The sequence below is a fragment of the Xyrauchen texanus genome, chromosome 45 (genome assembly GCF_025860055.1).
Source record: "Xyrauchen texanus isolate HMW12.3.18 chromosome 45, RBS_HiC_50CHRs, whole genome shotgun sequence".
Classification (NCBI taxonomy): domain Eukaryota; kingdom Metazoa; phylum Chordata; class Actinopteri; order Cypriniformes; family Catostomidae; genus Xyrauchen; species Xyrauchen texanus.
This window is the reverse complement of record NC_068320.1, coordinates 5,028,051-5,051,058: the sequence shown is the minus strand read 5'-3', so window position 1 is coordinate 5,051,058 and position 23,008 is coordinate 5,028,051. Positions and strand designations below refer to the sequence as shown.

Sequence of the window (23,008 nt, the reverse complement as noted above, 5' to 3'; positions counted from 1 at the left end):
CTCTGCTGAAACACTCAGTTTTGGCCTAAGCACCTACTTAAAACTTCAGCGTAAATGACCACTGTTATGATTGGCTAACATCGAATACAGCCGTATTTGTAACTCAGTTGGAAGAAAGTGAACCAGCTCCACAACATTATAAAACTAGATTTCAGGGTTTACGCATAACACACATCCAACACATTAAACTGCTCATCTCAACCACAACTGTTATCACTCAGCACCATGAACTATCAAACAGTCATGACATTAGAAATATTCATGAATGAAATGGTTGAATTATGTTTTTGATCTGGTCCAACTGTTTTTAACTGCCCCATCCTTCAGAAAGAGTACTTTTGCAAAGCTTGAATCCTATTATCACAAACAATCCACACTGATATGAGCAGTCCAAAGCACAGTGCAATGATGCACACACATAGGTGCACTTAGGCGCACATTGCCGAAAACACAGCAAAACATCCAAAGACGTCCGTCTACTGCATGTTTACATACACCAAAAATAATTAAATATTGCAGATGGGCGAAAAAATGCGTCCAGGATGAATTTGTGCTCAAAACAGCAAGAGGCAGAGTAGCTGAATCAAAGCGAGTTATAACTTTAAACTGCATCTTTTAAAAGCGGTGAGATATTCATATAAGACAGCGGTCAAAGATGTCTGTCTAGTTAGTGCATGTTTATATACAAATATAATTGAAAACAGTCCACATGGGTCACTTTTGTGTTCAGGAATAGTTAGGCCACACTAGGCCTCTTTGACCAGCTCTCTCTTGGTGTACGAATTGAAGCACCAGTGGGCGGGGCCAATGGTGGGATGACGCATGTTGTGGGATGTGTAAATGCAAATGAGCAATGTTTCGTGTGTCACAAACAGACAAATTTGAAAATGATGTTTCAGCAGTGTGGAATCTATAAATGCTCTTTTTTTAGACTGGGGAGGAAGTTTTGAGTTCTGAAATGTACATTATGTTTTATAGTACAGTTACTTCTTATATGTCCAAATATCAAGGAAAATTTGATTCTCCATTTCATGACCCCTTTAAATAAATGCATTGCCTATGTACACAAAACTATCTTAGTTTAACATACCGGTTATAGCCATCATTGATGGCTGTAGTCTAACCTGATGACACTGCAGTTTTGATGGTTTATTGCATCACAGTGATTTATTTCTCATAGGGTCATCATTTTGGAGGATGATTTGGAGAAGTTAATGGTTGCTAAGGAGACGGAGGAGATGACGTGCGCAGGCTATCAAGAGCTTAGGGAGCGTCTGCATCTGCTGCAGCCACACATGCAGGCCAGCACCTGCTGCTGGGATGACACACTTGCGCAGGTCGACCGCATGCTGCGCAGGGTCTCCAGCTGCCCAGGTCAGAGGTCTTCCTCTCAGTCATGCACAGCAGTCGGGATTACTGCTTTTGTACTGCTGCTACTTTGAAATTTAAATGAATCTTTTGTTGTTTTGAACATGTTAATTTGTTTAATTTCCTGGTTCAAACTGATCTGAATATTAAATGGTCCAATTTGGTATGGTATGTTATACTGAAAATGTTTCCATTTCTGTTTTTACAATTACATGATATATGCTGATTTATTAATCTGAGAAAATGCTGAGATTCAGAAATGCAGTAATGCATTTAAAATGTTAAATTGACAATCCTAATTATAAATATTTTAGTTTATTAAACATAGTTTAAATGTGGCAGTAGAATTACTAAGTGTGCATGAGTTCTCTAATGACGTCCACACCATTATAATAGGCGCGTCAGCCTTTGTATGTTTCTGTGGTAACAGCGTGTGTCTTGGAAGTATTTTTAGAGTTTTTTATTCGACCGATTTCCCTTCCTTGCAGTTATTTTGGGGAGCATTAGGGAAGTGGGAGGGCAGGAAAGATACAGAGAGGTAGTGGGTGATGTCCTTTACAGAATTAGGCTATAATGCACAAGTGTGTTAAGTCATTGAACGTGTGATGTCTAGCGTCATATGATGACTTTCCTCTGCACTGGTTGTTCTAATACAGCTGGGTCAAAGGTCATCTCTACAGTTGTTTGATGTATTTTTGCACATCCACACACACACTAGGTGGCAAACAACTGCAGATATTTTCAGAGTAATAACTTAATTCATTTTGGCCTTGTTTAATAGTGCATTACCACAGGCAACACTGCAGTAGATTGCCACAGATAAAAAAAGAAAATATATGGTGCATATAATATTACTCAAAAGATTCCAGTGAAATATTAGTGATAGGCTGCTATATTGGCCAGGTGAATAACTTAGCCAATATTGTGCCATTTGGAATCCGATGGGATGCCCCGGGCTTGCTTCAAACACACATAGCCCTTAGATTTGTCAACAGCCAGTGCGCTACTTTCTGCACCACTGCTATGACAAACGATGAGATCTAGGCCTATAATGTTGTATGCATCAGGAATTTAAAAACTAATGGAATTTGTTCTACACAAACTAATTAGATTCTGTGTATTTGTGCGTGTTCCTCAGAGAGTTCAGACCAGCTGGTGGAAACAGCTGCTACAGAACCCCCTCCTCCTGCTCCCATTACACACATACAGGACAGAGATCCCATCCCTGAGGAACAGGTGCTGTCTGTTTGTGTCAGAAATATGTGACATTATGAAAGTAAAATGGGTTGCGAATCCCGTTTCTTGACTTGAAGCAGGGCCGGTACTAGGATACGATCTTTGCCCTCTCAAAAAGTAACTCTTTGGCTAAACTTCATTCAGTCATGGAGAGTAGTTCCACATGTCTGAAATAAGTTTTCTTAACTTAAAATTACTATGTAATCTTAACACAAAACCTTTGTGTTGAAAGAACCAAGTTGAATTGGGTAAACCCAACAAAATTAGACGTGTCAGTGTAACTCAAATAAATATCTTCTAGTTCTTTATGTACTAAATAGTGAAAGTGAATGTTAGCTTGCTAAATTAATCCTGAACATAAACATTAACAAGTATACCCCTTATACACTGCCTGTCCAAAAGTCTAAGTTTGGACTTCGATACTAAAGAGCCTATGATTGGATCATTATTGCAGAGATTAACATGTTTCAGCTGGCAACAATTCTTTTAACCCTAAAGGTTGCAGTGTGTAGCTTCTCATTTCTTAAACTACAATGTCAGAAGATGTATCCCATGGTCATGGAAAAGATGTTACTGTGTTTCAGAAGGGGCAAATTATTGGCCTGCATCAAGCAGCAATTAAGGAGATTGCTAAAATCACTGGAATTAGTTTACGAAATGTCCGACGCATTATTAAAACCTGGAAGTATATTGGTGAACCATCAGCTTCATGGAAGAAATGTGGTCGGAAATATATCTTGAATGATCGTGATCAAAGTCGCTTGAAGTCACATTGTAAGAAATCAACTGTAGAACTCACGGCTATGTTTAATAGTGAAAGTAAGAGAATTTACAGGATTGGGACTAAACAGCTGTGTGTCCACAAGAAAGCCACTTGTAAGTGAGATTAATCAGAAGAAACTACTTCAATTTGCTAGGGAGCATAAAGATTGGACAGTGGGGCAATGGAAAAAGGTCATGTGGTCTGATGAGTCCAGATATAACTTATTCCAAAGCGATGGGTGCGTCAGAGTAAGAAGGAAAGCGCATGAAGAGATGAATCCGTCATGCATAGTGCCACTGTACAAGCCTCTGGAAGCAGTGTTTTGCTCTGGGGTTTCTTCAATTGTTCAGGTCTAGGCTCAGAAACGTTATGCGGCAATAAAATGAAGTCAGCTGACTACCTGAATGACCAGGTGTGGCTTCCGAGAGGGCTAAAGGCCGACTGCTGAGGATTGTGCGAGAGAGAGAGATAGATAGTTTACGGATGTCATGTGTGTGTTTTGTCTTTTTAAGTTTCTCATTAAAATATTATTTATATTGAAAAGCCGGTTCTCGCCGCCTCCTTTCCATTGAACTTCTTTACACCAGGTTATCCCATCAATGGATTTTCTTTTTTTTTCGTGATGGCACAGGCATATTCCCAGACGACAATGCCGAGATTCATCAGACTCAAATTGTGAAAGAGTGGTTCATGGAACATGAGAAATCATTTTCACACATGAATTGGCACAGAGCCCTGACCTTAACCCCATTGAAAGTTTTTGGGATGTGCTGGAGAAGACTTTACATAGTGGTTCGACTCTTCCGTCATCAATACAAGATCTCGGCCAAAATTATTGCAATTCTGTATGAAAATGTATGTTGTGATGTTGCATAAGTTTGTCGAAACAATGCCATGACGAATGTGTGTCATAATCAAAGCTAAAGGTGGTCCAACAAATATTGCAGTATGTGATTTTTTATTTATTTTTTTTTGGCCAGGCAGTGTATTCATCTTGCAAAAAAACACAAAGTAACACTTAATTTTAACATTTACACTCCCTATCGAGTCACATGCAAAGCATGCTGGGAAATGGAAATCCCCATTTTTGGCCTTTAGGGTTGGGAATAGGTTCTTTCTTTGTCTTTTGTCTGGGGGGTGGGGGTTGTCCTTTCGCCACCCGACTGGTAAGTGGTCATTGGTCTAAATCAGGGGTATTCAATTAAATTTCAAGAGGCCAAGCCTCTACATTTCCTTCCCAGCAAAGGTCCGGATAATACTACATAGCTTACATGGAGTCATCAGTAGTCATATGGCTTTGAAATTAAATAATGCATATTTTTTTAAATAGTTTTTATAACTTGCCATGTTGGCAGCAATAGTACTTTGTAAAGAAAAAAAAAATTCTAAATGGTCTCTTCAAAACTGGGCAGGGATGAGGACATTGGGGGCCCAGAGACAGCCAAAGTTGTGGGGGCCGAGGGATCTTTCGCAAAGGATTAAATTATTTCATCAAGACATTATCAGTTGAGGGCACTTGGATATGAATATTAAAAGATTAGATCAACAGTTTGTTATTGTTTGTAATTATAGTGCTTTTTTGTAGTCATCATAAACATTTCACTTTTGAACACATTCCGTGAATTCTGTGTTAAATTGAACTGTGGCACAAAACAAAACAAACTGCATAACTAATAACAAAAAGCCTTAAATGTTGGCAAAGATAACTATAAACAGTGAATTTTGTGGCTTATTTTTCTTGGCCAGGAACTGGAGGCATATGTGTCAGATTCTGACTCTGAGATGGAACAGAGAAGGACCTCAGGCATGCTGTCGTCATGGGAACAAGAGCATCAACAGCATGAACGAGAAGAGTCAAGATGTGTTTTACTCGAGCTAAAATCTGTCCTGGGAATTCGAACATCAGATGGAGAGAGAGACAAACGCAAACGTCTGCTCTTCAGTGATCAGGGTACTACACGCACAAACACACACATGGTTATCCCACTATTTCGGGACTAATCCACCAAGTTTGGGATCTGAACATTTCACTTATTCTTAAAAATTTTGTATTTTTGGACTCTCAAAAATATAGATTTTAACATTGTTTTTATGTGAATAAATAAAGGTACATTTTTAGTTCGGGCATCGCCCGATACATTTTCCCATTTGGCAGATTTGTTTCTTGAGAGCGCTGAGAATCGGCTGCTTGCATGTGAAGCTACTGAGACATGTAAACACTGTCTGCAAAAATGCGTGTTTAAACAAATGTATTAAACCAGTGTGACAAGGAGGAGGATGGGGCCGGGCCGTAAGTCTGCACAGCCGGCCCCCAATTGGGCTAATCAGCCAAGGAGAGGGATAAGGCCGAGCTAGATGTGTTCGAGAGAGAGAGAGCCACACGCAGCTGCCGTGTGTGCTTTTGTTTAGTGTCTTATTGTTTCATTAAATATTATTTTCACTGTTCAGCCGGTTTCCACCTCCTCCTTTCCCATCCCTGTTACATTGGTGTCGAAACCCGGGAGGTAAAGGGATGCGCTGTTGTGGAGTCCTCGCAACTGCCGCCCACACAAATGAGCAGCCGTGGCTGTCCGCCAGGTGATGGAGGAGTCGCTGCTGGATGCAGAGGAACGGCCATTCACTCCCTAAAGTTCCTAAAACGCACAGTCAAAACCAGGGAGCATCATTGCTCTGTATGTCGGAATTCATAGTATTTCCTGTTACCGAAAAAGATAAAAAATACACTCCTTTATTTTTTATTTTATTTATTTATGTCACTTCTCTTTTGTAATAACTCTGTACATTTGAAAATCTACAACGAAAATCCACGACAGTATTATTTACACAGCGATGTTGTTGATTTAATATCAGCTGTGTTCTGATGCGCAAGCTCGTAATCGTGTCGCAGGTGATTGAATCTAAAGTTCAGTGGATGAATACCCTTGCCAGTGCCTGAGTTTATGTTCACGATATACTGATTCACGACATAGGAAACTAATTATGTGTGACACACCGTGTGATTCTGTAATCAGCATACAAATATGTGATCGCCCCCTGTGTTAGCTCTAGGGCGAATAAGAACTACTCAGAAGGACAAAGCTCTTGATGTGGGCACTCTGAAGGGAGAATGGCATGAGTGTATAAATGTAACCTTCGCTAACCGTCTTGTAGTAGGGCCCTTCATGAAAACCTTAATTATCTTACTTTCATTTGGAACAACCAGTTGGTTTCCACTTCTCGCTATGCCCTTTAAGGGTGCAAAAATTCTGTGTTGGCAAAAACACGGAACTAGTCTGTAGCACGAGACTGCTTTGGTGACTTTTCTTGCCTGTAAAGACTAACTGTAGCGCCAATTGCATTTGAGTGCAGGCTGTGAAGTAGCATATTATTGGTTTGAGAAATTAAATGAATACACCCCTTCATTGAATGTTCGAGGATCAGAAAGAGATTAGGAGGTTTGTTGTTTGTTTCTGCAATCTCGTTCAACAAATAGAGATAGTGGCTGAATCAGAATCAGAACAAAAAGGAATTACATTAATAGATGGTTTGTCGAAGCAATTTTGGTTTTATAACTTTCTAAATGCTAATTATAGAAAATTACAATATTCTGAATGAAAATTATAAGCTGACTAGCTTGAATGGTGTAAAAACTTGGTTTAAAAAAAACAAATCATCAATGCAACGGAGTAGAATACATTAAATGCGCACATTTTATAGTGTCATTGGTGGCTAAGATTGAAATCCTAGAATCGCCCCTGGTTAGGGTTATGTGCTAAGTTCTTAAACAACAATTGTTGTTACTCACTGTTTTTTTCTCACTGTGTTTTATGTCCTGCTAGCTGCTTTGGCTCTGTTTGATAAGGAAACATCGGAACCGGATACAAATATTTTAGAGTTGAGTGTTTCATCAGAACCAACGACTGCAGCCAGCAACCATATCGCCCAACCATCGCAAGAAGGATTGATAGCAGATGAAGAAAAGGAGAATGATAGTAGGAAGCAGACTGAAAATATTAGCCCGGACCTGGAAGTGAAATATTCAGTGGTGGAATTTTGCACTGGAGATTCGGTAGTAAATGGAGCAACTATAGATATCAGTGGGGCGGGAACTGTGGAGGAAGCGCAGCTTTTCCAATCAGACGGGCTTATAGATGATGGGCAGGATGGAACACACTCACTCACACCCAGAGTGCCCACCCTCTCTGTGACTGACAGACTGATAGAACTCCATGGCTCAGATGCGCTAACATTTAGCTCCGCCTTGGCAGCCCAGGTAGCAGCGCGCTCGCATTCATTCGCACATATGCAGGAGTGCACATATGGGGACTCGGAAGAGGAAGTGACATCACCGCAGAAGAGAGAAATTGAGGAAGACTGAAACAGCATTTTGTGACATCCGGGATATTTATTCTCATCTCCTTTTTAGTTTTATTTATTAAGCTTGATTTCAGGTCACAGACATCATTGGATGTAGCTGATGTGTGCATCAGTTTGTTCTTTTTAGTGTGTGTGTGTGTGTGTGTGTGTGTGTGTGTGTGTGTGTGTGTGTGTGTGTGTGTGAGACGCTATATGTCTCATGTGATGTCCCATGTCCACAATCTCCATGACAGGGCTCAGGTACAGACTGAACATACTAATACACAGAATAACAGACCAAAACGTCCATATTTACTCATGCACAAATCTACGTAGTTGTTCTTGGTCCCACTTTTATTCACTTTCATGAAGGTTTTTTCTCAGAATAACGTATACATACCAGTTAGTCAATTTGGTTGAATCACTCAAAGCTTTTCAGGAACATGCCCCAATCATATTTCAACCCAAAATCAAAAGAAAAACATAAAAAATAAAAATTTTCTTGAAAGGATTCCTGCTTTTAGAACCATGTGTGTGTATAGATATATATATATATATATAATTTGTGTTTTATTATTTATTTATTTTTTTGCATTGACATTATTTTCATGACAAAAAAAAGTGTCATTATGTGATAATCTAATTTTGGAAAAATATTATTTATTATAATAATATTTAGTATTTTTCACTACTGCACTGCAATGAGAGTGATTTTATTTTATTTTTTTCATGATACAATAATTGCAATTTTTATCATAGTATTTAATTAATATGAGCTTTTTAATTAGGATGAGCTTTTTTTTGTTGACAGTAAAATTTTTGAGTTTTTTTGGATTACGGCAGTGATGTTTTATTTATTTCGCTTTTTTTTCAAATTGCAGTAATTAATATTTTTTTTCTTATTACAGTAATGAGGATGAGAATTATTAGAAGTGAGGAAAATACACTTAATTGTCATGAAAACAATGCAACAATCTTAGTCATAAAAATAGGCTTAATTTCCTTTAGGCAAAGTAGAATATATATAAATATTATAAAATATTTAGGATACATTAAAATAATATTTAATATTTTCAGTACTGCACTACAATAAGAATATATATATTTTTCTCATGGCAGTAATGAGAATTAGATTTTTTGCATTATGGTAATGATGAGTTTTGTTTTTAACTACAATAATGAAATTATAATTTTTCACAGATGAATGAAAATAATATTTTTTGATTACAGAAATTGGTTATTTTTTGCATTACAGTAATGAGAATAATATTTTTAATCATTACAATATTGAGAATTAATTTTTTGCATTATGGTAATGAGAATAATGTTTTTTTCATTACAGTAATGGGTTATTTTTTGCATTACGGTAATAAGAATAATATTTTTTAATTACAATAATGGGTTATTTTTTTGCATTTTGGTAATGGGAATAATATTTTTTTCATTACAATAATGAGTGATTTTTTTTTGCATTACGGTAATGAGAATATTTTTTTCATTACAGTAATGAGTGATTTTTGCATTACGGTAATATTTTTTTCATTACAGTAGTGTGATATTTTATGCATTACGGTAATGAGAATAATATTTTTTTATCAGTAGAGTAATTTGTGATTTTTTTTTTTCATTATAGTAATGAGTGATTTTTCTGCATTAGGTTAATGAGAATAATATTTTTTATCATTACAGTAAAGAGGGACTTTTTGCAATATGGTAATGAGAATAATATTTTTGTTAAAGTAATGGTAATTTTTAAGTATTACGGTATTGAGAGTAATATTTTTTCTCATTTCAGTATTTCAGAAAATTTAATTTGTTCTGGTTTGTTTGCTATGAAAATTGGGGAAAATGTACTTTGTAAAAAAAAGAATGTCTTATTTCTGTTTCTTTTTTTTTTTCTTCTTTTTTTTTTTCTTTTGGGATAAAGTAGGTCCCAGAAACGTTTTTCATGGGATTCACTCTAATATTTAAACAGTCTAACTAGAGCACAACATTCAGAAAATGTATATATAGACATCCTTCTGGATTTCAGCTGGTATGCCGGTGGCTTTGAAAAAACCTCTTCCTCTTGTGAAACCCCCATTTGTATATTTGTGTCTGTGTAGTCATTCTACAGGGAAATAAATAGCTGCCCTGATTTCATTGCAGCATTAAAATTTGACAGAGTGTCTGTTTAGTAGCTGCTGGAATTGCACCACAAGGTTATTGCTTTTATGAACGAATGTTAAACTTTTCAGGCTTGTTACAGCAGTTCCAAGCTATTAAACTCACTGAAATTGACAATGAGAAATGATTTACAGTGGATTTTATTTTTGTTTTTTCCTCAAGTTAATTATAAAAGTCCATATATGTTCACTTCTTTTAAAATAATACAACATTTTTCTAGTTTTCAGGACATTTAAAGAAGTAACCAGTACTGGTTTAAAGACTCCAGCCTTGGTTAAAAGACTCAAGGCTACCTTTGTCTTTCACTGAACCCAGTTAAGACAAAAATGCTTCTTTTAACTCTTGACACAGCTGAAAAGGTAGTGAGCTACAGTTGAACTTGCCTTAAACATTTTCCTCTAGAAGGACGGGTGCAATTTACAGTTACAGTGAAATACTGTAATTGGACATAGAATGTTATTGATAATGTTGACTTTTGGTTATAAGACTCAGTGTTTGTGTGTCAATTGTTTAAACTAATTTTGGATATCTAATCATGGATATGCATGACTTTGAGACTGTACAACAATCGTCTTGAACATGGTCGAGACTGTCTGTGTGTGTTTGTCCTCACTCAACACCAGTTTTGCCTTGGTTCAAGTTTTTCCTCACTCCATAAAGTGGCAATTTTGCATTTCGTTTGTGAAATAAAGTATACTGTATGTACATATGTGTTAGTCTTTTGTGAGGAACATTAGGAACGCATACTGTACAAAGGATCTCGCTGAAAAAGAACACTTTCATAAACACCTATATCATTAAATGACTGTACCATCACAAAAGAACACTATCAGCAGTAATGTGAGACTCAAATGGGATTAGGATAGTAATGCTGCCATCAACTGGACAAATGAGTTATACTCATGACAATTAAGCATATTTACCTCCCATTTCATTACTGTAATACAAATATATATATATATATATATATATATATATATATATATATATAATGATAAAGTGTTTAAGTATGCATCATGGTAATATCTGTTGGTGTGTGTGTGTGTGAGAACATGGAGATTTTAATACTAATTAGAGTAATTATATTCTACTACAGTGAATCACCACTGAGAATTACAAAAATAGATTTATAAACAATAGTCAACAAATTGTCATTAAAGTAACATCACAGATTCACCTAAATATGGCAACAAATGAATCCCAAATTAAAATTCTACCACTAAAAAAGAAAGCGTTTGTATACTTTACGATTTCTCACGAGTCTTGCGTACAGTGTATCTACTTTCGCAAGTTGCGCTTTGTTCGCGTACATTTTATTTGAATGGCTTTCCTATTCATTAACCTTCATGGAAAAGTCATGGCTCATGAATATGAATAATATAACGTAACGTACCACAATTAGGCCTATATGATTGGTCTAAAAGCAAACGCGCAAGAAAAGGCATGGTTATAATTATTAACTAAGTTAAGTAAGTAGACGGTCTGGGAACGGTCCCAGGAAACGTCAGCGTAATGACCTAATTAATATTCATAAACTGGGCCTTTATCGTAGTAGTGGAATTTCGCATTCCGCTGATGACGCACGTCACGCATTCAGCTGATTCGGCGAGTTGGGGAGGCGAGATAGAGGACCTAGTAGCAGACCAAAACCAAATGCGACACGAATAAGAGGTGTGATAAATAATCTTCTACAGTTATTGTTGTTCAGCAATCGTGTAATGTTGGGTTATTTAAAGAAAGGATTGCTAAGGGTCGATATGAATTCATTTCAATGTGTCTGGTGATGTTAACGTTTAAGGGATAGTTCACCCAAAAATGAAAATTCTGTCATCATTTACTCACCCTCAAGTGGTTCCAAACCTGTTCAAATGTATTTGTTCTGCTGAACACAAAGGAAGATATTATGAAGAATATTTGTAACCAAACAGTTGTGGGGCGCCATTGACTTCCATAGTATGAAAAAAAAAAATACTATGGTAGCCAATGGTGCCCCTGTTTGGTTACAAACAGACCAAATAAAGTAAGTAAGTTAAGTTTAAGTTATTGCAGAATGCGTTTGCTCTCCAACGCAGTGTTGGCTAATGCCTACTACATGACTTTCAAAGACGTCAGATCATGGTCCCATTCATATCACACAACTGTCTGTCTTGTCATGGAAGTCGTAGCGTTTTCAAATTACACGACGAATCAGCGACACGGGTGATCACATTACAAAAAGTTTGACTATTGACGAATCCCCGACGACTCTGCCTGGACTCCAAATAACGTTCTACAACAGAGTACAAGCTAGAAGTGATATGAAAAACAAAAACAAATGCATGATCATATGTTATGCGTTTCAGAATATGATGTGTATGTTTTTAATCATATATTTTATTGGTTAAAATATGAAAAAGTACCTCCTACTGAAAAATTACCTATTTGCTTACCTGACTGTCCAAGAGAATTTGCAATTTTAGAAAGGTGTGAATTGTGTTTGTCTTCATAAAATGCTATGCAGGCAGGGTTGGGAGGGTTACTTTTGAAATGTATTCCACTACAGATTACAGAATACATGCTGTAAAATGTAATTTGTAACGTATTCCGTTAGATTACTCAAGGTCAGTAACCTATTCTAAATACTTTGGATTACTTCTTCAGCAATGATAGACATTTTCACTTGTTTTGACTATAAAAACTGACAAAAATATATTATCAAGAATATGATTTTTGCACTAATATAAAATGTCTTACTAGAAAAGAAGAAATTATGATACGTGAATTTTCTGATTTTATGAAATCCTTATGGAAAAAAATGTATGGGAAAAACAGCTGAAAAAGTGGGCGGGTCCTGTTGCACTCTATTTCCAACCAATCACTTTCTCGACAAGTAATTATTGTTAACTCTGTACCTATCAAAGATGGGGGTGAAGTTGATAATGACTCTGGAAAAAAGAAGAATAAGAAGGCCAAGATGAAGAAAGGACATACGTTATCTTTTCTCTTTTCCTTGTACTGGTTGCCACGCCAGCTCGATTTCTCGTGGCATTTCTGTGAAATGTTTCAGAGCGCAATTCATAACCTAACGAAAGGAATCACAACTGTCATGACAGCGCAGAAATTTGAGGAGAGACTTGCTGAACAAATTAGATTAAACAATCACATAAGCTCACTCCTCAACTGTCTACATGTTGACTCTACCACATCCGGTTTTGTGTACTTGCGTGAAGTATATTTGAGCCCTAACAATACGTGGCCTGCCATTTAATATGCTTCAGTGAAATGCACATATTTGTGCTGGTGTTGATGAGGGCTGGGAGCGCAGTTGGCTGCCAATGCAGTGCTGGATTACTGCCAGATCTCTGTGCCGCGGGGAAATCCTGCAGTGCAGACTACCATCTCTCGGTAAAGGATTTTGAACAGGTCCCAAGTGTCACTGAATGCTTTGTCATTATCTAACAGATATTTATATATCATACATTATGTGCTTATTAATCAGAGTCATAACATAAAAATATCAAGGCATAAACATGAAAGACATGTTATCAGTTTTTTTCTACAAACTTTCTCTTTAATACTATTAACGCTGAATTGTTTTGTTGTTGTTCAAATACTTCTTTTCCAACTTAAAGAATTAGTTCACTCAACCATGAGAACACAGTCATTATATACTCACCCATTATTTACAAAACCTGTATGATTTTTTTCTTCTGTAGAACACAAAAAGGATTTTACAGAATGTCCGAGCTGCTCTTTTCCACACAATGAAAGGATATAGTGACTGTCAAAAAGGGCTGTGCGATATAGCTAAAAAAAACAGCTGTACTTCGATATTTTTATACTTTTTTTTTTTAATGATATTTAGCTCAATATTTATTTATTTGCTTTGAAATTGCTTAAAGCTGTGAAACCAGAGCAACCATTTTTTTGATTGTATGTTTTTTAAATTATGACACAAATGAATTGTTGAATCAGTGTTTTGTAACAGTTCACTGAAAACTGACAGTTTGAAAGAACAGATGCCTGAAAGTTGTCTAGTGGAATCTATACTAGGATGCCGTAATGGGTAAATAAAAGGTATTCAAATCATTGCAGTATTACCAAAATATTTATATATCAACTATAAAATAATATTGCATAATACATACATTGTAAATATACGATATTCTGTATAGTGATAAAGATAAAAAAAAATAATAATTATATCTGGATATTAAGCATTGACACATTTTTGATACCTCAATATTTATGTATTTGCTTTGAAATCGCTTCAAAGGGTGTAACCAGGGAACCATTTTTTTGATTGGATGTTTTTGAGTGATGACGCAAATTGTTGAATCAGTGTTTTGAACCGATTCACCAAAACACAGTTCGTAAGAACAGAGGCTTGAAAGTAGTCTACAGGGATGTTCTAAACAAGAGGATAAATACATCAGCTGACAGCTTCACTGAATTCTACCCGCTCAACACCAGTTTCATGTACAACAGTAAAGAGAAGACTCAGGGGTGCAGGCCTTATGGGAAGAATTGCAAAGAAAAAGCCACTTTTGAAACAGAAAAACTAAAATAAATGTTTAGAGAGGGCAAAGAAACACAGACATTGGACAACAGATAATTGGAAAAGAGTGTTATGGATCTTAACCCCATAAAGCTTTTGTGCGATCAGCCAGACTGTAAAGTGTGTGAAAAGTGCCCGACAAGACAGCCACATCTATGACAAGTGCTACAGGAAGTGTGGGGTGAAATGTCATCTGAGTATCTGGACAAACTGACAGCAAAAATGCCAAGAATCTGTAAAGCTGTCATTGCTGCACGTGGAGGATTTTTTGATGAGAACTATTTGAAGTAGTTTAAGTTGATCCTAGGTCCTTCCTCAACAGACCAAGTATTTCAAATTGTAATAGTACATTTTCACATTATTAATGTCCTGACTATACATTGTGATCAGTTGAATTCCACTTTGGTGAATAAAAGTACCAATTTCTTTCCATAAGAGCAAAATCTGTACTTTATTCCAAACTTTTGGCTGCCAGTGTATATACATTCACACAAGCATATATATTTAAGCATATATACATATAGTGACATAATTAAAAAAAAATGTATAAATATATATAATATTTAACAGATAAAAAAAGAGAAAAATATAAAATAGCGTAATTATTTTGCTAGAATATTTTATATAAAATATAAAGTTATGTGTAGGTGATGTAATGTATTGAAGAAGAGGTAGGATATGTTAAAAAATATAAATGAAATATGGATATCAAATCACTTTATTGACACTCCAAGTGCAACAGTGTGTGAAAGTCTTGGGTGCAGTTCCGAGCAGTCATGACAGTGATAAGACATATAACAATTTACAATAAATATCAGATTTACACAACACAATTTACATATCTAATATACACAATTACTCAACACAATATACAAGTAATAATATACAATGTACAGAATACAGTACACACAATATTGAATACACATACACACAAAATAGAACCAATGACCAAAATTGTTTGTCTATTGTAGACAATAAGGCAGACAAAATCCAAGACAAAAAACATAAGAATTGTAGACAAAATAAACAAAAACTGCTATATTTGGTCGGAGTTCGCAATGCAGCAGCCATACTGGGCACCATCTTGAACTTACTTTATAAGTTTAAAAGTTGAATATTGCCCATGGTTGACGAAAGGAAAGTATTTGGGGGCAGTTTTAACTGTGCCTGAGGGGAAAAAAAACTGTTCCTGTGCCTGGCTGTTCTGGTGCTCATTGCTCTGTAGCACTGGCCAGAGAGCAACAGTTCGAAGAGGAAGTGTGCTGGGTGATTAGGGTCAAGAGTGATTTTACAAGCCCTTTTCGTCAATCTGCATGTGTACAGTTCTAGCAGGGTGGATAGGGGAGGGCCAATAATCCTCTCAGCAGTCCAAACTATCCTTTGAAGTCTTCTAACACAGATGTACTCCATAAAGTACATGAGGCCGATGACTGTAGAATCGTCTGTGAACTTCAAGAGCTTGACAGATGGGTCCTTAGCAGTAATTTGTGTAGAAGACGAAGAGTAGTGGTGAGAGCACACATCCCTGGGGGGCACCCGTGCTGATTGTACATGTGCTGGAGGTGAATTTCCCCATTCTCACTAGCTGCTGCCTGTCTGTCAGAAAGCTGTGATCCACTGACAGATAGAGCCGGGAACAGAGAGCTGGGTTAATTTAGTCCATAGGTGAGCAGGTTTGATGGTGTTAAAAACTGAACTGAAGTCAACAAATAGTATTCTTGCTTAAGACCCTGGTCTGTCTAGATGTTGAATTATGTAATGCAGTCCCATATTGACTGCATCATCCACAGACCTGTTTGCTCTATAAGCAAACTAAAAGGGATCCAGAAAGGTGATGTCCTTCAGGTGGGCCAACACCAGTCTGTCAAATGACTTCATGACCACAGACGTCAGAGCGACGGGTCTGTAGTCATCAAGTCCTTTGATTTTTGGTTTCTTTGGAATGGGGATGATTGTGGAGCATTTCAAGCAGTAGGGAACTTCTCACTGCTCCAGTGATCTGTTGAAGATCTGTGTGAAGATGGGGGCCAGCTGGTCAGCACAGGATTTTATACAAGTGGGTGAAACACCAGCTGGGCCCGTACTTTCATTGTCTTCTGTTTCCGGAAGACCCGACACACATCCTCTTCACAGATCGTAAGTGCATGTTGAGTAGCAGGAGAGGGGAGGAGGTTGTGTGCTGTGAAGTTCGGAGCGGGTGTGGGGTGTTTGACTGGGCTTTTTAAATCTACATTAAAACACATTCAGGTCGTTAGCCAGTTGTTGATTACCTACAGTGTTGGGGTTAAAGTCTTTCAGGCCTCTCCATACTGATGAAGGGTCGTTAGCTGAAAACTGTTTTTTCAGCTTTTCAGAATAGCTTCTTTTAGCCACTCTAATCTCCTTTCATTATTTCCTCTTGTGTGTCTTTCTCTTAGTCAAACCTATTCGCAATCTGAACGGACACTCTATCAGTCAGTATCGGATACACGCTGGGAAAACGGTGCCCATTGTGAGGGGAGGAGAAGCTATTTATGTTATGTTATTGGCATCTCATTGCCATTTTGTAATTTACATGAGTTAGAGTACAGGTAAGCCTGCAAACTAGACCACAATAATACAAACACAATGGAGTATTTGAATGTATTTGTGGACTACGTTCAGAATAGCATGCTACCATACTACTCTTACTATTTCTGCAGTATGCATTACAGTGCACGCAAAAAATATCCATATGATGTACTAGATTTGCCAAAATAAGCAGTATACTACAGAGCACACCATTTATTAAATTTTTTTTATTTAACTCTTTCTTACTTCTTATTTGACCAAAAGGTTCTTTTTTGGATTGATATCTGGATGCCACTCGCTGAATTATCTATACAGAGTATGCGTTCCAAACTGCACACTTCAGCACTATTCTACGTCATTTTGTAGAGTAGTACGAGTAGTATGTTAACACTGAAAATGCACTATGAGTGTGGAATATTGGAGCCTTCATGCACATTTCTTTAGCTCTCTTTACTTATTATTTGATCAAAAGGTTATTTTTTGGATTGGTAGCTGGATCAAACTAGCAGCATTATCTATACAATGTAATGAAATCATGTGACAACAATTCATGTAAAGTACTACTGTTTATCATTGCATAATACCTACTTTTTTACAATTTAGAAAATAAATGTATGTCGTACTTTGTATGTTGTGTATACTGCACAGTAAGCATTAAGCAGTATGTAAGTATTCCATTTTGAACAATGCTTGTACACTATTCCAGCCTAGATACAGTGGATGGATGGATGGATGGATGGATGGATGGATGGATGGATGGATGGATGGATGGATGGAATGGAGAATGTCAATGTGGTTTTTGTAATTTTTGTTCATCCTCAAAAGTTACTGTAGCCAAAATCTTTCTTCATAGCACACAACAATTTTGTTACCAGCACACTACAGTATTAAATAGCATTATGTTATATTTCTTATAGTTGCAACTAAATAGTAACATTATTATATTTATTCCTCTATACATTCTGAAGTTGCCTTAGAATACTTTTTTAAATGCTTTAAAATAGTGATTAACAGGAGTGACATTTTATTTATGTAGTAAATGTTTTTTTTCTTTCTTGTTTTTGTAATTTCCATTTGTGTCCAGGAGGGGAAAGTATACGCCATTGAGATGTTTGGCAGCACTAGTAAGGGTGTGGTGCATAGTGACATGGACTGCTCAATTACATGAAGAACTTTGACAATGGACATGTGCCAATAAGGTGAAAGAGCATGTATCTGGACCAGTGGAGTTTTACAGACATCATTCACAAATTTATACCAGTGCACAAGTCAATACTCTCTGCTGAAGATCGGCTTTATTATTTATCCTGACCACAACAAAGAAATAGTTCACCCAAAAATGAAAGTTCTGTAATCATTTACTCACCCTCATGCTGCTCCAAAGCCATACTGCTCTCTTTCTTCTGAGGCATGCAAAAAGAGATGTTTTTCAGAATGATTGATCTGTTATTTCCATAAAATGAAAGTGAATGACAGCAATTCCGAATACACTTCCCTTCACATTTTAGGGAATGCAATGTGCAGGTTGTACAAAGTAACATTTATCTTTAACAACAGTATCAAAGTGGATAGCAGGCACAACAATGCAGCTACATCAAGGGTTGCCATCTTGATTGTTTTGGGTTGAATGATCACATGATTGCGTCACATGACAACAAATACATCATAATATTCATATATCTTCATTTTCCTTTTCCACACTACAGTGCGAAGTCTGTGTTTTGAAAGCTCTGATTTCGCTAAACAAAAAGGGAAGGAAGCAGGGCTGGACTGGTAATCTGGTATAACGGGCACCTTTCTTGTGGGCCGATACACTTTCGGGCCGATCAGGGGCGGACTGGCCATCGGGAGAACTGAGCGGGCCGGTGGGTTGGCTGCGAAACGGGCTGAATGACCTGCGACAAGCTAATTACGTGTTATGCAGAACGTACCAAAAATGCCGCCACGATATGCAGAAAAGGACAGCGGACACCCCGCGACTTTTGGGCCAGTTGCTATGTAAAATCCTGGGCTGTTTTTTTCTTCCCAGTTCCCTCAATTGAGCTTAACTTGTAATGAACCCAGAATATTCCTTTAAAGGTGCTAGATGTAAGATTGACAACAAGCGTTTGAAATGGGTACTGCAGTCCAAATTCAAAATATTGGAGCGTTGTCTGCTCCGCCCCAGACTCGAAGCTCATGCAGGTTACCAGAATGTTGACATGCAAATTAGCAAACTCAGCATCTGTTTTAAAGGATTTCTGGGCTTTAAGCTGTCTCCATCTTCCAAAGCCATCTCCAGTATTTCTCCTTGTTTTACTACACCTCTTGTCATGGTGTTTTTAGGCAACGGCGAGGCTTTTAAGATCGGGTGGAATCTGTTATCTCTGATCCAGTTCATTTGCTGGCTTCCATGGCTGCAGCACGCAGTGTTGTTTGCCTGCAAACTTGTTCAACTCTGGGAATCCAGTGGTGTCGAAATACTATTGGTGAGTGGGCAGTGGGCGGGATCACACAGGACAAAACATAAACTGGAAATTCCAGCCTGGAATGGAAACTTCAAAGTAGAATCTATTTGCTGTAGCATTGTTATCTGAGAAGCCAGTGTTTAAACTTAGCATGTTTCCTAATTCTCTAATGACATATTTTGGTAATTGTATGATTTAGTACAGTAAAAAATGACATATAGCACCTTTAACTACTTTAAGCTATGAGTAGATTGTAGCTTGAGAAACAGTTTCAAAGTAGCTTCTCCAACACTGCTCTCAAATCTCATCCACCTTTGTATACATTCAGATATGGCATGTCAAGATACGTCATGCCAGGTTTGACATAAGAGACTTCAAATTACATTGGTTCCATGACCAACCCTCACTGACGTCACACCTGACTTTTGAACGTACTCAAATGTGTCTGAGATTTGAAAGATACAGCCGAGATGATTTTCAAATAAAAAATAACAACTTAATTTTTTTTTCCGTTCAGATGCCTTCGAAATAGATGGCATCACGAGGAAGGAAAACTATGTGGATACATTGAAGCAACATCTCAAGACATCAGCCAGGAAGTTAAAGCTCGGTCGCAAATCGGTCTTCCAAATGGACAATGACCCCAAGCATACCTCCAAAATTGTGGCAAAAAGGACAATAAAGTCAAGGTATTGGAGTGCCCATAACAAAGTGCTGACTTCAATCCAATATAATTATTTGTGGGCAGAACTAAAAAAGCTTGTGCGAGCAAGGAGGCCTACAAATCTGACTCAGTTACACCAGTTCTGCCTGGAGGAATGGGCCAAAATTCCAGCAACTTATTGTGAGAAGCTTGTGGAAGGCTACTCAAAAAGTTTGACCCAAGTTAAACAATTTAAAGGCAATGCTACCAAATACAAACAAAATGTGTGTAAACTTCTGACTCACTGGGAATATGATGAAAGAAATAAAAGCTGAAATAAATAATTCTCTCTACTATTATTCTGACATTTCACATTCTTCACAAAAAAATAGTGATCCCAACTGACCTAAGACAGGGAATGTATACTATGATTAAATGTCAAGAATCATGAAAAACTTAGTTTAAATGTAATTGGCTAAGATGTATGTAAACTTCTGACTTCAACTGTTTTTCAGGCTGCCCAGTGCGAAACATCTGCTCAATGTAGTGTACGAGAACTTCGGGACTCTGGCGTTCTGTCGCCGCTGGCTCGACTGTTTCGGAGAGAGCAAGTACCTGATAGCATCATCGACCACTACCCCCCTTTGTGTGAGGGGCTTGTACACTGTGCAGTTCGAAGACACTATCCTGCTCAGACCCACGTGCAAGGAGGTCGTGAGCCGCGGAGATGACTACCGAGATCACACTCACATACACAAACATATAGATATTCTTAGAAGTATAAACTTGTTTAAAAGCAGATGGTGTTTACTGAACACGTTCTGCTGTGACCGTACAGCATATATTCAGTATTTCATCAGGAAGTAATCAATAAAAGCTTTTACTGTTCCTTTTGATATTTGTAAAATAAACCAATAAATAAACATTGAGGTACATTTTCGGACAATTTAGGAAACAATTTGCAGTCTGACATCAATTGCAAATGTATTAAATGGTTTGCAGTGTTGGGCAAGTTAATATAGAAATCCACTAAAAATTCTTCTTCTCTAAAATTGTAATCAGATTACTTTACTGAATACTAAATTGAAAAATTAATACGTTTGTTTTTATGCTCAAAAAGTCAAAATAATATCTTTAATTCCTTGTTGATTTTTGTTGTCCCTTCAGATGTCACAGGAATACAAACAAATGTACTGTATATTTGTAAATGTATTTAACATATATTATTTTAGAAATGTGTAACGTACGTAAAGTACTGAAAATAAATGTACTTAATTGAAAGTCTGGTTTGCAAGTTTAGCTGATTGATTCTTTCAAAATCCTGTCAAGAAAATGTCCTGGTCATGTTCAACGCTAAATAAATACATTTAAAAAACATATACATATACTCACCAACCACTTTATTAGATACACCTGTACTCCTTATTCATGTGATTATATAATCAGACAATTGTGTGGCAGCAGTGCAATGCAAAAAATCATGCAGGTTATCTGAGATCCTGTAGCCTTTCTGTCAGCTCGAATCAGTCTGACCATTCTCCATTGACCTCTCACATCAACATGGCATTTCTGTCCACAGAACTGCCGCTCACTGGATGATTTTTGTTATGGCACCATTCTGAGTAAATTCTAGAGAGTGTTGTGGATGAAAATCCCAGGAGATCAGCAGTTACAGAAATACTCAAACCAGCCCATCTGGCACCAACACTCATGCCACGGTCCAAATCACGGAGATCTGATATTTTCCCCATTCTGATCCACATGATTTTATGCATTGCACTGCTGCCACATGATTGGCTGATTAAATAAATAACGATTTTATGAAAAACATTCTTTTTATCGGTCCAAATTTTCATATCGGTGCATCCCTATGTAAAAGTAATGTTCATGTTAACCAATGTTAAAAGTGCACATTTTTTCCTCATTTAAAAAGTTTTACTCAAAGAAATTATTCTAATTTTGAAATGTGTATAAAATGGCAAGAGATGAAGACTGCAGTCATATCAGTAATCTTATAAAAGCTGCTTTATTCTACATGGAGAGAGTCTGCACATGTCTGGGGGGTTGCCATTTTAGAATCACATGACCAGCCATATACTATTCGCTTAATGGCAGTAAATGCTGTTTATTGAACCCTTTACTCATGAATTAAGTCAATTATGGCTGACTGTGAATAGTACATTTCTATAATTGCTTTGGTAATGGAAACTATTGCGTTTGAATGATGCTGCATCCACACCACTAGGTGTCAGTATAAGTCCAAGTTGACAAATAAAAAAATTAATTACAGAGTAAACTTTTAACAAATGTTAAAACAACAAAAAGGCAGTATCAAGAGTACTATTATGGCGTATACATTCTTTAAAATTGCAATATAATTTTTTTCTGAATTGCGTTGAGAATTGGGTGGTAAAATTTAAGTAACTCATGAAAATCATGAAAATAAAATTAAAAACTCATTGGTCCTAAAGTAGGCTTCATACTCTATATGCAAATATAGTTTTCAAGTAAAATAGGACCAGGACATTTTCTTCCATGAGAATCACCCATCTTACCGCACAAACTTGGAAACCAAAATTATTATTTTCAATTTAGTTTTTAGTAATTGTCACTTATATCGGAATTAGGGGTAGGTAAAAATACCGATTTTCTGATGCCCCACGATCTTCATTTGAACAATCTCGATATCGATTTTTACTATATGCACAAACCTCTACTACAATTAGTTGATATCACTCGCATTTGCAACCAAATTTCATGCTATGAGACTAAAAATTTTATAATATAATATTTGGCAACTAGCTAAATGTTTAGATTTCACTTATTACCAGTAATTGTGTAGTCTAGTGATGGAGTATTCAGTAGCGAGATCATTTTACAGCGTGTTGAGAGTAAAAGTGTCCAAGGACGATGTCCATGTGACCCGTTTGTCATTAATTAATGTCTCAGCTGTTGATCAAAAA

The 23,008-nt window shown here is 36.9% G+C and overlaps 2 protein-coding genes across 4 annotated transcripts in view; both read left to right on the top strand.

Moving 5' to 3' along the window:
- The window catches only part of LOC127637596 (vezatin-like), a 28,280-nt gene extending 20,010 nt beyond the window's left edge, over positions 1-8,270 (top strand). For both annotated transcript variants that reach the window (XM_052118736.1, XM_052118735.1), the window contains exons 9-12: positions 1,181-1,374; positions 2,507-2,604; positions 5,114-5,318; positions 7,186-8,270. In XM_052118736.1, coding sequence (XP_051974696.1) covers positions 1,181-1,374; positions 2,507-2,604; positions 5,114-5,318; positions 7,186-7,724 — 1,036 coding nt within the window. In that variant the 3' untranslated portion in view covers positions 7,725-8,270. The remainder of the gene's footprint in view (positions 1-1,180; positions 1,375-2,506; positions 2,605-5,113; positions 5,319-7,185) is intronic.
- A 10,214-nt stretch (positions 8,271-18,484) lies between these two features.
- LOC127637714 (methionine aminopeptidase 2-like) lies at positions 18,485-21,129 on the top strand. Of its 2 annotated transcripts, none has more exons than XM_052118945.1 (3): positions 18,485-19,423; positions 19,920-20,091; positions 20,561-21,129. In XM_052118945.1, the coding sequence occupies exons 1-3, from the start codon at positions 19,348-19,350 to the stop codon at positions 20,910-20,912; spliced, it is 600 nt and encodes a 199-aa protein (XP_051974905.1). In that variant the 5' UTR covers positions 18,485-19,347; the 3' UTR covers positions 20,913-21,129. The 2 variants fall into 2 exon arrangements, with proteins under 2 accessions (XP_051974905.1, XP_051974907.1); XM_052118947.1 differs by lacking the exon at positions 18,485-19,423 and adding an exon at positions 19,480-19,584.
- Positions 21,130-23,008: the final 1,879 nt, after the last annotated feature.

Excerpts from the sequence above, each read along its gene's own strand:
- LOC127637714 (XM_052118945.1), top strand. The coding sequence starts at position 19,348 with ATGGCTGCAGCACGCAGTGTTGTTTGCCTGCAAACTTGTTCAACTCTG. Across the intron at positions 19,424-19,919 it reads GTGGTGTCGAAATACTATTG|ATGCCTTCGAAATAGATGGC; the intron begins GTGAGTGGGCAG and ends TTTTCCGTTCAG. Across the intron at positions 20,092-20,560 it reads AAAAGGACAATAAAGTCAAG|GCTGCCCAGTGCGAAACATC; the intron begins GTATTGGAGTGC and ends ACTGTTTTTCAG.